The 17,480-nt window shown below is 46.8% G+C and overlaps 1 protein-coding gene and 1 long non-coding RNA gene across 4 annotated transcripts in view; one reads left to right on the top strand and one right to left on the bottom strand.

The window, feature by feature from the left end:
• LOC130542777 (uncharacterized) overlaps positions 1-3,001 on the top strand; it is a 63,900-nt gene extending 60,899 nt beyond the window's left edge. For all 3 annotated transcript variants that reach the window (XR_008957574.1, XR_008957575.1, XR_008957576.1), the window contains exon 4: positions 2,000-3,001. This is a non-coding gene — a long non-coding RNA (uncharacterized LOC130542777). The remainder of the gene's footprint in view (positions 1-1,999) is intronic.
• NALCN (sodium leak channel, non-selective) overlaps positions 2,947-17,480 on the bottom strand; it is a 300,199-nt gene continuing 285,665 nt past the window's right edge. Inside the window, exons 37-44 of the mRNA XM_044381929.3 lie at positions 16,832-16,925; positions 15,322-15,454; positions 14,538-14,653; positions 12,331-12,488; positions 9,015-9,165; positions 7,125-7,274; positions 5,255-5,372; positions 2,947-4,729 (exon numbers count right to left, since the gene is read on the bottom strand). Of these exons, the coding sequence (XP_044237864.1) occupies positions 4,536-4,729; positions 5,255-5,372; positions 7,125-7,274; positions 9,015-9,165; positions 12,331-12,488; positions 14,538-14,653; positions 15,322-15,454; positions 16,832-16,925 (1,114 nt within the window). The 3' untranslated portion in view covers positions 2,947-4,535. The remainder of the gene's footprint in view (positions 4,730-5,254; positions 5,373-7,124; positions 7,275-9,014; positions 9,166-12,330; positions 12,489-14,537; positions 14,654-15,321; positions 15,455-16,831; positions 16,926-17,480) is intronic.

Genomic DNA, 17,480 nt, shown 5'->3' with positions numbered 1-17,480 from the left:
TGAAGTCCTAACTCCCAGTACCCAGGAACGAGACTGTATATGGAGGTAGGGCCTTTAAACAGGTGAGTAAGGTAAAATGAGGTCATACGGGTACACCCTGATCCAATATGACTGGTGTCCTTTTAATAAGAGGAAATTAAGACACAGGCATACACACGAGGAAGATGTGAAGACATAGGAAGACCACCATCTACAATCCAGGGAGAGAGGCCCAAGAGGAAACCAATCCTTGCTGATGCCTTGATGTTGGAATTCCAGCCTCTAGAACTCTGAGAACAGCAAGTCTGGTTATTTAAGCCCCTCCCCCCCAGCCTGTGGGACTTTGTTACGGCACCCTCAGCAGACTCGTACAGACTCTCAGACTTCCTTTCTTTGCTATGGTACCTCTTCAGGTAATCTCCTCCAGGCCAGGGATTTAAGACTATCTCTGTGCTGATGCTCCCCTATGTGAATCCCTCTCTGTGATTTCCAGCTTTGTCAGTTCAACTGCTGAATCTACATTCTCCCCTCGGAAGTGTAAGAGACATCTTCAATTTAACACATATAACTGGTATATCAAACAAGCCCAACTCAGGCCATAGTTAAAACAGATGTCACTTTTTCTCTACCATCCCCTTAAAATTTATTCAGTAACCTTCCCTTAGTCCCAAATATGAACTCCAACACCCTGCAACTTTTCTGGTCATCCTTATATATTAGAAATGTTCAGTGGTCACCTTATATAGCAGTACAGTCTCAAATCAGAAGTTAGAATGGTCCAGTATGAACTTGAGTTCATGTCAGATCTTTTCTCTTCCACAGTCTCAGGCCTGCTTCAAGCTGGAACCCAGCAGTGGTAGACAGAAAACGTGTCCTACTTGACAACTGACCACTGGGGGATTCTGGCTGGGGGTGGGGGGAGGTGTCAGACAGCCAGGTAATGATTTGGAATGTGATGCATGTGTGCTTGGAGTAAGACCACACAACAGATTTCATGAACCTGTTAGGTAAATTAAGTGAATAAACTCACCTCTCCTACCTTTTTTTTTTTAAAGCAAGAAGCTAAATTTTGGCCCAGATCAGGTATGACACTCATCAGAGATTAAACAAGGAGTAACCAGTAAATCCAGGACTTGAAACATCTGTCAATCTACAAACTCAGGATCTTTGATCTGTACCAGTGTTTTTCCAACTGGGTTCTTTGCGGCCCTGGGATGGTTCAAGCCATCTGCGGGGGCTGGAGTGGGTTTGGAGGTGCATTACTTTTCTAGAGCTGCTGTAACAAAATGCCACAAACTGGGTGTCTTACAACAACAAAAATGTATCCCCTCAGCTCCAGTTCGGAGGCTAGAAATCCAAAATCAAGGTGTTGGTAGGGCCATGCTCCCTCTGACGCCTCTAGGGGAGGGTCCTTTGTCGCCTCTTGCCGTTTCTTGCAGCCCTAGACGTTCCTTGGCTCGTGTCAGCATCGCTCCAATCTCTGCCTCTGTCTTCACATGGAATTCTTCCCTCTGTGTTGTGTCTTCACATGGCATTCTCTTCCCTGTGTGACCCTCTCTTCTTAAAAGGACCCCAGCCATATTGGATTACGGGTCCACCCTCCTCTAGTATGACCTCACCTTAACTCATTACATCTGCAGACTCTGCCCCCCAAAGATCACATTCACATGTGCCACGTGTTAGGATTTCAGTATCTCTTTTTTTTGGGGGGGGGAGTGGGATGGGGGGCACAATTCAATCCATACCAGGAGGTGAAAAGAGACCGTATGAGTGGGGTTCTTATCTTCATCCCAATTTCAATTAGGGATGCCCTGCTTTTGCCTGGTTAATATTTTAGGAACTTCTGAAGAACTGTTTGAGAAAGAGCACCACTGCCAAGCAGCCCATTGAAAGCCACTTATCTATAGTCTGCTCCTTCCTACAAAGAAGCAGGCAAACACATCAATCAACTGGCTTTGAAAATGCTTTTGCTTAAGGCTTTATAACTGGTTTTTCTTCTCCATGCCCTTATCTTATTCAGCTTGGACAGGACACCAATGGCCAGTCGCTGAAGATGGGTGCTGCTGTCAATCGACCACTGAGAGTAGAGTGAATAGCACCGGTCCGGCCATTCGCTCCATCCCTGTTCCCTTTGAGTCCCCTTGAATTGCCATATGTGCAATGCATGTGTGGTCTCTTCCCGTTGGGGGCTCTGTGTCAACTATTCTGCCCCTTCTGCTTTCTGGTGTGCTTGGAACCAACAGCGTCCTTTAATTAAAGGCAGTGGGTGGCATGATGACAGGATTAGTATCAGTGTCTGGCTCCCTAAGGACCAGGGAACGTTGTGGCCGAAGTTTTCCCATCTGCATAACCGGACTGTTTTATATGTTGATGAAAAAGCTAAGAGGGGTAGCACTTACCTTCTCGGCTTGCTGTCCGCTCTACTGGCTTCAGGAAACAGTAGAGATGAGTCCCACAGGAATTGCTTGGCTGTCTCACTTAATTGAAAATGTAGGGTGCTATGACTTTAAATGCATTGCTATTTGGCCCCTTGCTTCACTGCAGAATGAACAACAATGATGTTCTGCTGAACACCAGTTAACAGACGTTGTAGGAAGGGCTCAGCAGTTTTGTGAGAATGAAGCTGTATTACTCAAGTGTAATGAGCCAAAAAATAAAATCTCGTTTTCATGCAGCACGAGTGCAGGCTCCCACCCAGGCCATGTAAGATCCTTTTCTGTTTTATTGTGGGTTTGGAAGGTATTCACTCAGCATTATGGACACACACGTGAAAGGAACATTCTGGCTTAGGAACTGAACTGAAATGAATATCAGGGACAGAGCTTTTGCCAACTAATTATAGACAGAATATTCAAATACAGAGTTTGCAAAGTGCCTGATTCCTAATGATCCCACCCCCTAAACCCCATTCCCCCCTTCCACACATGAGAAAGGGTTTAGAGATGACCATCAACTCAGAGTAAATTCTTTAACAAAGTCAATATTTATTTGATTTGCTTATATACAAAAAGTAAACTCCAACTGAACATAAAACCAAATAAAATCCTTTCGGCCGCACTGACTTGAATTACCCATTATTCTAGAGTCACAGCTAATCCTATAAACAATAGATGGTACCACAACGTTACCCATTATCCTAAAGTCACAACTAATCCTATAAACAATAGATGGTACCACAACATTATCCATTATCCTAGAGTCACAACTAATCCTATAAATAGATGGTACCACAATGTTACGTTTGTTATACGGAAAGGATTCGGCTATTTTAAGAACGTTAAATAGATAAAAAGAGACCATAAAGCAACCCGGGGTGTCAAAGGACTCAGGGATCATCGCTCCATGAAAAGAAATCATCGAAACAGCAAATCTCCAATCAAAACGGATGTAGTTAAGAGCCTGGATGCACTTCTCCTTGGTTGACCCAGCATAAGAGGCCCAGGTACTTTGTAATCAAGTTGCATTTTAATTGTCCCAGAGCACATGAAACAAATACAGCTGAGTTGTGGGGTCCTTAAACTGTGAGTTCCAAGCAGGATTTTGCAAAGTTGCCATTATTTCCATAGAAGAGTCTGGGAGCAGGGAGTCATTTTGAATCCAACACGGCACTGGTGCGCTGCGATCAACTCATAATGTCTTCGCCGACTTGATGGCAAAATGGACATAGCCTGGGTAGGAATTGAAGCCAGTGATAACAACCCACACCTGAAGATTTCTTTAATAGGCTGAATCACATAGTTTTACGCTTTTTGCTAAACTTAGTTATTAAAAGGCTTTGAAAGAAACTCAACATCTTTACGTAACCGTGTACCTCCAGCGATCCATGTACATGTTTGTTTTAAAGCAGTTGGCTCCTTGGGCCAATTTCCTTGCCTGGTCCCTGCACACCCAATTCTCTAGGAAGCAGGCAACGGTTTCATCAGAGAGACTGAGGCCAGAAATTGACTTGGTCTGACCTCTAAATATCTTGTGCATATTTTTACGAATGACATGAGAAAAAGAATATACTTTTAAAAATTCAGAATCTGTAGTTTGTAAAACTACTATCAATTTAGTATGAGCTCAGTGCTGACCTTTTCAGATCAATCATAAATAACAAATTTTCCCAAGGGAAGTATTTCTGGTGGAAGTGGGAATAACATGAACTAAAGCTACAGCTTCTGTACCATAAATATCAGCCACTTTGGGCTTAGCACTCTTTCAGGGGGTGGTAATACTGCCTAAGAGCATATATGAATATACACCTTAGTTCACCTAGACAGGATATATGAAATGTCTGAATGATCTACACCTGGTACTGGGCAATATTACGAATACTACCATTACGTGAATTTTCTTGAACACCCGTCACAACCCCTCATATGCACAATTGCGACAGACCAAGGTTTACGCCTTCCTACGGCAGGACAAAAATCCACTTAAAAAAAGAAATCTCGAGACAGGGTGGAATTAAACAACGTCTGAAGTCCGGACTGCCCACTAGTGGACGTTAGACCGTAGGAGTACAACGTCAGAAAACAGTGTTCCCTCGAGACCTTGCTCTGAGCCGAGTCCACCTAAATATCCAGAAGGTCATCGCCACTTTCGTCGCTCTCCACCGTCAGCTGCCGGGTCCACCACTTCTTAACCTCTGAACCGCACGACGCCGTGTCAGTCATGGGGTTCATTTTGCACACTACGGATTTCATTGTTGTGCGCCCTGCAAATCGTAAGTTGACCGAAGACACTGAGTGGCTTATTGGTTTGGGTGCTGTGGAATTGACAAGAGTCCTATGAGCAATGCGGAGCTGTTCAGCCCTGTGCAAGCCATCCCCGAAAAGCTGTGATATCCCCAGCAGTAACAACGAAACCAGTCCTGTAAACACCTCCCGACCCATAGATGGTAAGTATGAGCCCCTTCTAGCTCTCGGTTCTTTATAGTCATAAACTTTATATGCATGGTCTTTAAAATTATGTTCATGGACAACTAGTAATACCATTTGAAAGCGTGCTACCTGCCCACCACCGCACTTTGAGATAATCACAAAAAACTTAACCAAAAAAATCACTAAATGTTCCAATCTGGGCAAATACAAGTGTCACAGAAATATGGGTGAGCAGGTGTTCATTAGTATACACAAAGAAAAAAAAAAGACAAAGATAAAGGACGGGTACTGTAAGCAATAGTGAGGGGAGTCTAAATACTTGAGAGGCAGACCTGAATTTGAAATCCGAGACCCAAAACCCACAGAGTGTAGACACCTGAATCAATGGCGGAGGGACCCGGAGCACAAACCTGAGGGCAGCCGCCACTGCCCAAACTTCCTCTGGGGCTTCCCGGGGTCTGTGGCGTCCTGCCGGCCGCCGCCTCTGTCCGACAGCGTGGGGCTCAGGAGCTGCTGCTGGCTGCTGGTCTGCGCGGGCGAGATGAGGTGGTTAGGGTTCTGTCTCACCGCTGTGCTCCCCTTCTGCCCTATGCACTGCTCTGGGCTCTCATTTTATTGTAAGAAAGGAGGAAAGCACCATAGGAAAACCAGTGGGAAAAATAGTATGGGAGCCACAGAGTCCACAATGGGGAAGGGAGAAGAGAAAATGGGTTCAGAGAGTCCAGGAAAGTGAGGGTCACCACTGCACGTGGTGAAGGGGGACGCAATTCTCCAGGTAGCGCCTCCTCCTGGCAGCCCTCCAGGATTCCTTCACTCCCAGGGCCACTGCCCACACCCCTCCCGCCAGCCCCTGGGGTGTCTCCGTGGACTAGGAAGGAAGGCGGGCTGCAGGGACTGCTCGGTTTGGCCAAAGTATATTCTTGCCAACCTGGAGGTCAGTCCTAGTGCTGCAGGAAGAGAGTTCTCAGCAGGCAAACTCTCCCGCAGCCCAGAGCAGAACGAAGCTTATACCAGTTAAGACTAATGTCAGGGAGAAATGCTGAGACTCTCCACACATTTTACTCTCTCGGGTGCACTGTCACCTTCCCCTTTCCTCCTTTCCTATCAGCCTCTTGGTCTTCACATCTCTTATTTCCTCTTGGTTTTTTGATTACCTCATGGGTGGGGTTTTTTGTTGGTTTACCTAAAACCAGAGAGTTCCGTAATCATCGCTTTGCCAGCCTCATCAGCCCTGCCTGGCTGGCTGGATCCTATCCCTGCTCCCTGGCCCTGGTGGCAGGGCCATTGTAGAAGCCTCTGTTCCCCCCCACCCCGCTCTCTTCCCCCTCCCCTCCCCCCTCCGCCTTTACGGACTGTCCCTGCACGGGTCCCTGTTGTTGGCGGCAGATGATTCCTACATGCTGAGGGGCCAACAGCATGAAATCCACTCCAAACTGGACTTTGGAACAAGAGGTCCCCTTGGAGCGTCCCGCTGGGCCGCGCAGCCTCAGGCTTCAGTATTTAGGGCGGACCCCCGGCTGGCTGTGTCACTGCACGCCATGAAGCCTGACGCTGCCAGGGGGCTCATCTCGGAATGCTGGATCAACTCCAGCCGGTGCACGACTGCGCCCTCAAAAAGGGCAGGACCTCCGGCCAGCTGCTGGTCCCCGCGCAGGGCTCTCCAGGGTGCCCGCGCCTCTCTGCGCGTCTGTATGGACACGGGCATTGCGTCTGGAAACGGAAATAAGCTACGCCCGGGTAAAAAGAAGGTCCTCAGGCGAATCCTCCTGAATTCCATAGGCTCTTCCGATGCCCAACTAAGGAAGGACAAACCCTTCATGAGTCGATTTAAGGAGGCTGGTGGCCAGTTACAAACATCGCCACTGACTCCACCGCAAGTTCCTAGGACTTGGTAGAAGCGAGCGTGTAGGGCAGAGTTTCAGGCAAAGCACGTTCTTCATGTAGTATCACTGGACTCCAGTTAAGCGCATAGAGACAAAATGTTAACTCTTTAGACAAAAATCGACAGAACTGGTAAGTTCTGGGCATTCACTTTTCTTTTTTTTTGTTTTTAGTATTCCTACAACTCAGAATCAGAATCCTTTGAAATAACCCCAAACGATTCTGAGCTGCAAAGATCCAAACATAATCTGGATCAACATGTTCCAATCGTTTTTAACTTAAAACTTCCAATTAGAAATACTGTCACCTTGTTTGAAATGGCTATGTGAACAGCACCAATTTATTTTTTATTTTTAGAAATGCACGTACTGCCCTCGGAAGGACGCCTCGCACCCGTACCTCAGGTTGCGCATTGTTACCCTGACTGTTAGCGTTCGCGTCCTCACTGGGCTGCGTGGTCTCGATGCTGGGCGGGTTCAGGAAGCGGCTCAGCTCCTGCTGTTGGCTCTCTCTCAGGCTGTGGATGATGCTGCAGGACTGCTGCTGTTTCTGTGGAAAATGATTACTCTGTCGGTAACAGAAAAATCAGCCTAACAGCCCCCATCCCCCACCATTCAAATCGTATTTTCTTCTCTCCTCTCCGAAGAACCTGTATGCTTGGTGACCTCTAAGGAGCGGCCAAATGAGGATGCTTCACTCATTTCCCTATCACACTGCTATGAAGGAGGGCGTAGACACGCCAACCCATGCTTATTTGCATTACAATAGGAATAACTATGTCCACTGATACAGCTTGTGCTGTATTTAAAGTAGAATTTTTGAATCGCTAATGTAGGTGTTCTATTTTTTCCCCTCTTATTGTGCTCTGTGCTCATTAAGCCAATACTGACCGCCCTAGGCAGAGAGCCGTGGGTGGATGAGCGAAACCCTTGCTCTCGCCTTGGCTCTTGGATAGGAGCAGGCCAGTCTGTCTCGCACACACTCAGAAGCACTGTCTGGTGTTGAGCCAGCTCCCCGGGCCCTCTTGGGGCCTGTGGGGAGCAGGCTGGATCCCCCAGAGTGAGCAGGGCTATGACGGGTCAGCTGGAGGAGGTTGGGCTGTTTTGTTTCTCTGGGGACCTTTTCTCCTCCAATAGAAAGATATGTTTCCTGCAGCTGGTGTTGTTCTGAGAAACAGGATTTAAAAAATCTGTTAAATATAAATATTTAGTGACTAATTTGATTTTTTTCCTCTGTGAACGGTAAGTCAAAAACATTCATAAAAGTAATTATCTAGTAGAAATGCCTATTGTAAACACAGTGTATGTCAACATAGTATGTGTCCATTGATTTATGAGTCAGAGAATCTTATAAGCTTGTAATTCTAAAGGCAGCACACAGATCATTTAACTCCCAGGAGAGGTGACCTCTGTTAAAGACCAAACAATATTATCAATGGTATGGTGGAATTTTTAGAAACAGTTTAAAAGTAGTTTTGTAAATTCACTTGCCACTCAACATGTAGAGATTTTGGGCATTTTGAACAGTTGAGTTTGATAAATGGAGATCACAAATATTTTAATATCAGTAAACTCCTTTTTTTTTTTAGGGAGAGGGAGAGCGGGGGGGGGGAGCGGTGGGAAGAGGGAGAGAGAGAGAAGAGACTCTTATGCAGGCTCCACAGTCAGCGTGGAGCCTGATGTGGGGTTCGATCTTATGACCCTGAGATCATGACCTGAGCCAAAATCAAGAGCCGGATGCTTAACCGCCTGAGCCACCCAGGAGCTCCTCAGTAAACTGCTTTTTAAACATTCATGTTCTATTATAAAAATGTGATTCAGTGGGAACGTCTTATGGTCTGTGCTAAAGAGGGCGCAGCTGGGTCTGGACTGGAGCTGAGGAACGAATCATCATGTGGCCATCACGAGGGGATGACGCTGACATAGCTGAAGGGCCGCGACACCGATCACAGGAGGATCTCATCCCGTTGCTCACGAAACTCTGTTCTCACGAAACTCTTTTCTCTTCTTCTTAAAAGGTTTTATTTATTTATTTGAGAGAGAGAAAGAGAGCATGGTAGGGGAGGGGCAGAGGGAGAGAGAGAATCTCAAGCACACTCCCCTCTGAGCAGGGAGCCCGATGTGGGACTTGATCCCAGGACCCTGAGATCATGACCTGAGCTGAAGGCAGACGCTTAACTGACTGAGCCACCAGGCACCCCACCCCCCACCCCAAGCTCTTTTCTTTTCTCCCTCTTCTTCGCCCTTTGAGAGGAGGAAATAAAAACCCAGACATTTCCAGTTGACTCACAGCTCTGATGCGCTTTAAGCACTTTTTCAGCCACATGCGGATGGTCTGCTTGGCCACCTCCTCCTCGATAGTGTACTCCAGCTGCTCCCTGGCCAGCAGCTCCTCCAGCTGCAGACTCTTCCGGATGTCAACCGACCGGTAGGAGAGCATGCTGGTGGGGGGACAGGAGAGCATGCCAGGTCTGACTCCCCTGCGATTCTGACCGGTAGACATCTCAAACTCCAGAGAGGAGATCAGTCCAACCAAGGTAGTGTCCCTGTGCCACTGGGCTAGGGGGAGACCTGGGCTAGTTATGTCACCTCCTCTGTAAGATGAGGATACTCATGGTACCCACTAATTAAGTGCTTGAGTTAAGACTTGTGAAGTGCTTACAGCAGTAAGTGCCATGTAAGTGTTTGTAAAACAAAAGATTCAGGCTGGGCCCTCATCTCCATTATCAGCTGCTTAAGGCTTTGGAACATTCCCTGTAGAAGGAAGAGTGCTCTCTCTATACTTTTGTCTCATTCAGGTCCAGCTGGGGATGGTTAACAGGCTTGGCCAAAGGTCACGCTTCCCGCTCCCTCCCCTCCCCCCACTCCCCTCTCCATTGATCTCTTTTGCGCCCCTGGATCTTCCTCATTCATTTTGGTGGAAGCAAAGTCAGGGTAGAAGACTCGCTCCCATTCTGACCTTGGCACAACAGGTCCAGGCAGTGCCTCCTGGGGGCCCTGCCTGCGAGCTCTGTGCAGCCCCTGCAGCCCACGTCACGGCACGGAGGTGCTCAGGAGGCCCCCCCATGCAGCACTGCTACCCTGACCTCTTTGCTGAGGCTCTTCCCACCATGAGGAAGGAGATGTGTTTGCTCTTCCTCTCATCCCTGCCTCATCCAGAATCTGTCACTGCCGAACTGTTTTCGTCATTCACTGAGCTATAGGGCCAGGGGGGGCAACCGATACCCCCATTGGCTTCGCCTGGGCCCATTTTATCAGATATCTCACTGGGTTCCAGAGAGGCTGAATGATAATTGCTAATGACAGTGGTTATGTCCCTGTGCTTTGCTTTCAGCCCAAAATATTTGTCACCAGGAGGAACGACTTGGTGACGTTCTGAGAGAGACAGCATCCTTTGCTAATCACACGTATTTTGTGCCTCTCTTTCTGCCCTTAACTTGCCCCTGGAAGAAGTGAATAGTGGGAAGTAAAACAATTAACTTGAGAGAACCTTTCCCAGGCCCTTCTTGTTCTGACCTCTTTTCAAATTTCAGTCCCAAGCGTGTTTCTGTATACCTGAGTGCTTCTGAATGCGTGTCACCGTAACCCAACACTTCACCTGCCAAGTACGAGCAGCGTGATGGAAACAGCTACTGCTGGAGGAGGGCCTTGCCTTTTCCTGTGCATGGACCTCTTTGAGAGTGGAGCCTATGGGACTTTTCATAGAAGAACGTTTTAAATGCATAAAATAAAATACCTATTATTACAAAGAAAACCAACTGTACTGAAATGCAGTTCTCATATTTTCTTTAAAAAGTGATGATAGAATGAATGAAGAAGATGTAGTATATATACACTGGAATATTTCTCAATCATAAAAAAAGAATGAGATCTTGCTATTTGTGACGACATGAATGGACCTACAGGGTATTATGCAAAGGGGAATAAGCCAGAAAAAGAAAGACAGATACCATGTGATTTCACTTACATGTAGAATCTAAAAAATAAAACAAACAAAGCAGAGACAGACCCATAAATACAGAGAGCAAACTGGTGGTTGCCAGAGGGGAGGGGGCTGGGGGGCTAGGCGAAACGGATGAAGGGGAGTGGGAGGTCCAGGCTTCCAGTGTTGGAATGAATAAGTCACGGGGATGAAAAGTGTAGCATGGGGGATATGGCCACTGATGCCGCACCAGCGTTGTTTGGTGACTGATGTTACCTACTCTTGCAGTGAGCTTAGCAATACATACAGAGTGGTTGAGTCACTGTGCTGTATGCCTGAAACTAATGTAATATCGTGTGTCAACTCTACTTCAATTAAAAAAAGAAGTAAAATTAATTTTAGAAAAATTTTAACAAGATGGGGTCATAGTAACATAAATGCTTCTTTATTATTGCATTAAATAATAACATCCAGCTGAGGTCAAATGACCACCGCAACTTAGAAGTACTGGTGAGTGTAAAGGATATTTAAGCTATCAGCGACGTCAATGACGTGATCTGAGAATACCTGTGATTCCTGCTCGTGACAAAGACACACACATTGTTAATATGGCTGTGGTTTGTTGCCTGCATTCATCACTGAAGGAAATGCTTCATTTCTGGGAGTGATTCATGAAAATAAAGATGGAATTGTTTCCAAGTCCATGGACCTCTGGAATTTATCCATGGATTCCTGTTTAAAACGCTGTTATGGACTGAATTGTTTTCTGCCCTAAAAAAATAGATGTTGGAGTCATAACCCTCAGTACCTCAAAATGTGGTTTTATTCAGGAATAGGTCACTGTAGATGTCATTAGTTAAGATGAGGTCATATCGGAGTGGGCTGGGTCCCTAATCTAATATGAATGGTGTCCTTATAAAAGGGAAGATGTGGACACACACACACACACACACACACACACGCACATGGGGAGAACCACACATGAAGGGGGAGGCAGGGATCGGGGTGATGTTTCTACAGAGATGGCTGGCAAAACCCCAGAAGCTGGAACAGATTCCCCCTCGCAGCCTCAGAAGGAACCAGCCCGGCCGACCCCTTGAACTCAAGCCTCTGGCCTCCAGGACTATGAGACAACACACCTGTTTAAGCCGCTCAGTTTACGGTACTTTGTTTCCTTTGTCCTGTCTGGGTACTCACTGAACGGAAAATGTGGCTTGCCATCCAAGCGGGGGGCAACCATCACAGAGCGCCCCACGTGTGAGAAGATCTGGACTTTAGCCCCAGCTTGACCACCGAGGCTGCGTCACTGAGCAAGACACACGACTCTCCGGGACCAGCTCCTTCCTCACAAAACAAGGGGCGGCTGTGCTCCGGAGGCCCCTTCCTCCTCCCCCTCCCCGTTAGGGGCTCCCCAGTCAGTGAGGGGCACTCCTGGGGACATCAGGCGACTGCTTCTCCCTGCTCCTGTGTGAGACACTCACTCAGACACGGTCCTTACAGGACGGTGACAAAGGCCCCTTGGAGCCTGAGCAGCGCGGCCTCAACTTGTCACCTCAGGGCACATGGCATCTTGGCTTAGGAACCCCCTTGTTGGCTGTGTTTCACCAGGCCTTGAACGGCCACGGCTTCAGGCCCTGGACTCGGGTCTGCTCTGTGACCCGCAGCTGGGAAGACCCCCTCGTACCTGAGGACGTCGTGGAAAGTGACGTCACCCCCGTTATGCAGCCTCTCCATTTCGTAGCACATGTGCTTAAACAGGAGCTTGTCTTTGTCCAGATCCACCTCCAGCCTCCCCCGGAGCAGCCTCAGCAGGAACTTCACCCGGAAAGTTGGAATCACCCCCTGGCGGGCAGAGCACAGTAACTGGTAAATCATCTTTAGGCCATAAGGATTCGCTTGGGATTCTATTTTCACAGAAAAAAAACAAAAAAACCAAAAAAACAAAAAACCAAAACCCTGAAACACCAGCTCTTTTTCTCAAAAGATAACATAATTAGCACCGGGCAGCCAGGAAGTTGCTGGCCTCCCCCGGGCCTGGGTGAGGGGGTGTGCTGACAGGAGCACCACACTGAAGGCTGGGCGCTTGGATTTTCTGCTGGTGCTTCCCGGCAGCCCTGGGAGCCTGGGAGGGTGCAAAGTAGGCCCTCTGCCTCCCTGGCCTCAGCCCCGGCTTTACCGGGCTCCTCTTCTCCCGGCCTGTCTCACTGACTCAGCCCCTGCTCATCTGTTTCTCTGAAACACATGCTGAGTGGGTTGGTAATGTGTGAATCACAAGAAAAAGCAGAACATTCCCATGTACACGAGCCTCCTCTTCACTGCGCCTAGATGCCTCAACCTCTCAACACTCATTCTAAGTGGTTCTTCTAGGGAATGATCACTCCTGTTCAGGTCTTCTCCGTTATTAGAACAGTTACATACAAGAGAATCTGGTCAGAGCAGCTCCAGGTTCTGAAAATCGAACACGTGTGGCTCCCTCATGGGCAGCACCACCTAGCCTCTGGGAATGCAGGCCCTGGGCAAGGGGCAGGGACAGGGGCAACCCGTGAATTCCTGACAGTTACTGACACCTTAGCCTGTGACCCGTGGCACCATTATTTTTTTTATTTTTTATTTTTTTAAAGATTTATTTACTTATTTATTTGACAGAGAAAGACAGCGAGAGAGGGAACACAAGCAGGGGGAGTGGGAGAGGAAGAAGCAGGCTCCCAGTGGAGAAGCCTGATGTGGGGTTTGATCCCAGAACGCCGGGATCACGCCCTGAGCCGAAGGCAGACGCTTAACGACTGAGCCACCCAGGCATCCCTCAGCCTGTTCTTTTTTTTTTGTTTTTTAAAGATTTTATTTATTTATTTGACAGAGATAGAGACAGCCAGCGAGAGAGGGAACACAAGCAGGGGGAGTGGGAGAGGAAGAAGCAGGCTCATAGCAGAGGAGCCTGATGTGGGGCTCGATCCCATAACGCCAGGATCATGCCCTGAGCCGAAGGCAGACACTTAACCGCTGTGCCACCCAGGCGCCCCTCCTCAGCCTGTTCTGGCTCCTTGGTCTTCATGTCCTTTGTGAACTCTTCCTGCAACGATTTTTGGATCTTCCCCCCTACATTTTCCCACAGCAGAACTTTGTTTTCAGAGGTCGGGTCTAACAGCACCTCCCCAACCAGACCGTCATGGCCACCCCACTAAAGTGGCCTGCCCCCGCCCCCAGTCCAACCAGTCTCTATTACCTTCTGCAGAGTACTTATAGCTTCTTGAGATAATAATAATAATTATAATTAGTTTCACTCTTTATTAGAACAGAGGCTCTGAGAGCATAGGGGCCTTTCCATGGTGCTCATTGCTGTATCCCCAGCACCCGAGTGTTTGTTGAGATGAAGAATGGGGAAGAATGGAGCAGCAGAAGAAGGTGCTGTGGTTTCGGCTAATTCTAGGAAATCCTGGGTAAGCTTTAAGATTAAAGTATTCAAAGAGTAAGTCCAAAATAATTAAAAATAACTTTCAGAAACCACTCAATAACCCTTTCACACTTCTTATCAAGATTGCTGTCGGTGGCTCTCTGTTACACCATCGCTCTGGTGATTTGAACTTTCCCCCTTTTCCTGCCCCCAGCCCAGGGCTGGTTTCTTCAGAGCTTCCTTGGTTTCCTTTCCTTGGTGACTTTCTGAATGTCCAAAGAAGAGGACGTCCATGGTTGGACAGGACATGAGGGGGGCCATTCTGTCCCTCTCCCCTCTCAGCATATTCTGCAGAATGGTCAATGGCGGCTTTCTACAATTCACCAATGGCCATTCCAAATTCACTAGATGTCCACTGGTGACAAAAAGACCACTTACATGTTTGAGGAAGGGCAATGCCTCTCTTTGGGGAGGGCATGAGCAGCAGCCCCCTTTCCTACCTCTCGTTTATCATCCACCATATTCCATATGATTTGAAAGTGGCGAAGATCGTTATAACTTAGAAGCTGGTCCTCCTCCGTGGAATAAAACAAGGAGAAATTCTCCACAATGATGGCTAAGAAAAGAAAAAAGAAAAGTGGAGAAGTTAGATAATTATGCTAATCTGTCATTTTTTAGAAAAAGTAAAACATCTATTATAAATAATGGATTTTTTCACCTACGTTATAAGCCAAATTTTTAAAGTGCTTTTAGTGTGTTTTCCAAGTTGGCATATCTTACACTTGGACTAAGCTATTTATCCAGCTCCTGCCTTTCCAAAACATGAGGGTCAGGAGCATAAACAGACATTCTGTGTGTGGAGATATCCATGCCAGCTGGCTTTCACTCTCAGTTGACAGTTCCAGAGCAGTTTTTAAAGGTCGGATTGGGTTCTGGGTGGCCCCACACCTGGGTGAACGCCATGTATCTTTCAAAAACATAACTGGGATCTTTCAAGGCCATAAAGGTAGGCTTCCCTGAGATCTGTTCAACTCAACACGTGAGAAGAGCTCTTTTGAAATTAATGATCATAATTAATAGGACAACTCGTGAAATTGCAATCAACTGTCATTTACATGCCTTTCAAAGGTCTTTTCAGCTTCTGGATAGAGACGCAACAATTTATAATTAATGCCGTGAAACACCCGCCCCAAGCAATCTGGGATAATTACTTGCAAATTGTACATAATTCTCTAAGTACCTGAGCGTAAGCATATTAGAACATATTCAAGGAACATCACTTACCTACAAGCAGGTTTAGCATGATGTAGGCAATGATGACATAAAATGAACAGAAATACATAAGCGCCCCGGCGTAATTTCCGCAGTCTGTCGCCCAGTATGTGAATTCATCTGGGGTGCAGAAGGGAGGCTGGACCTACGGGGCCACGGGGGACAGGGAGGAGGGGTGAGAGTGAAGAATACAAATTTCTGCTGTTGTGAGGGAACGATTCCTCCACACAGAAAATATAATTAATTTCAAAGTTAGTGTCTCAGAAGCTACATACATCGAGTACATCATCCGTGGCAAAAATCAAAAAGAATATTTCATTTATTCTACACTTCCAGGCTCGGAGAATCCCAAGTTCATTGCCTTTTTAGAAGCACAATGAAAATGAACCAGTTTCTTCCAAGAGATAGTCTTTCTGCCACCTCCACTAGTCTCTCCGAGAGACCTGGTTTCTTTCAGCCAGAGAGACCAACTCTTTCTTCTGCATTCCCAGAGCACTCTGCCTGTTCTTTATTAGAACTTATTTAATTCTGCCTTATAGTGTATCTGATTCGGTAAATTCTGCCCCCATTCATTCATGCATAGAGTTCTCTAGCTCCTACTATGTACTAGATTTCCACCCAGTGCTGGAGACAGACAACAAGTCTAAGCAAGACCTAGACTCTGTCCCTCCTTCACTTGCTGACAGTCTAGAACTCTATGCTTTACGGGAGCCACGGACTGCATGTGGCTATTAAAATGTAAATGTATGTTAATTCACATCAAATACCATTAGATAAAATTTAGAATTCAGTTGCTCAGGTGCACTAGTCACATTCAAGTGCTCAGAAACCACACAGGGCTACTGAATGGGACAGAGCAGATTGCCGGAAATTTCTTTCGGACAGCATTGTTCTTGAGGTTGTGAGAGAGGAAATAGAGATGAAATAATCAAGCCAGTAACTCACGACACTTGGGATACACCCTACGAAGGGGAAACGCGGGGTGCTGTAGGAACATCGCAGTGCAGTCTTAGCGTGGGGCGGGGACTCCTGATGGAGCTGATGTCCTATGGGAGACGGGAGGGACAGCGAGGAGAGGACAGGACCCAAAGCGAGGGTGTAACTCAGAGCCTGGCCGTAAGCTCCTTGAGCATGCTAGGGAGACCTAGCACCTAGCATACGGCCAAGTATAAACCAGGCACTTGTGAACAGCTGTTGAGTAAGTTCAGTTAAAGCAGCGGAACTCCCCTGGCTGTACCGGACTGCCAAAATGTTACAGGTGGGAGGGAAGGAACAATGCCCACACAATGTGGATCCGGCAAATGGAACTACGATAGCTCAAGCTAGGTTCGCTGGTTATTCTTCCTGCCTATGCCCATACACTGTAATGGAAAAGAATGCAATTTTATGACCTAAACGGCCAAGCTTTGTGGTTTATACACAAAGTCTTGATGCTAACGAGGTTAACACTGCCAAAATGGCATAGCAAAGAGTTTCATGTGGTTCGACGTTGAGGCACTGTTAGGGATGAAGAGAAGTTTACCATGCAGTCATGCATAATCTTATTCCAGTCTTCGCCTGTGACAATTCGGAACAGTACGGTGATGGCTTTGCCCGCTGAGGAAAAGTTGGCATGCCTAGTTAAGGAAGAAAAACCAGAACGTGGGTAGTTTGTCATGAAGTAGTAAGGCGTCACCACTAAAACAGGTAGCAAATTTGGTTGCTAAGTTACCATGTCTAAGGGCTATACCCTCTTAATGTGCTTGTTATTCATACTTGCCCTCAAGCATAGCTGTCTGAACCCAGCCCTAGCATGGCGCCCCCTGGCCATGCATCTTGAATGACTGAGGGTCCCAGCTTTGACAAGTACAAGTGATTCCTTCTTTCACATGGATTTGCTATAAAAAGTGGAACTGCCATGGATCAAATGAGTAATCTCTGCAACAAGACACATTTGTACTTAATTTGCTGTGTAATTATTTTTTTAAAAAAACTATGAGGTGCTTCCACAAAATTTAAGATAATCCTTTAAAAATGCTTTTCCCATATAGTAACCATTTTGGGAGTTATAATTCCCATGTTTGGCTTAAAAAAGAAGAAAAAGGAAGACCCAAAGTCATCTTAAAGTGTAATTAAAAAAAAAAAGAATATATTGTTTCTTGGCAGTAGATGGACAGAACTCACCAGGATAT

The sequence above is a fragment of the Ursus arctos genome, unplaced genomic scaffold, assembly GCF_023065955.2.
Source record: "Ursus arctos isolate Adak ecotype North America unplaced genomic scaffold, UrsArc2.0 scaffold_10, whole genome shotgun sequence".
Taxonomy (NCBI): domain Eukaryota; kingdom Metazoa; phylum Chordata; class Mammalia; order Carnivora; family Ursidae; genus Ursus; species Ursus arctos.
This window is presented reverse-complemented; position numbering and strand designations above follow the sequence as displayed.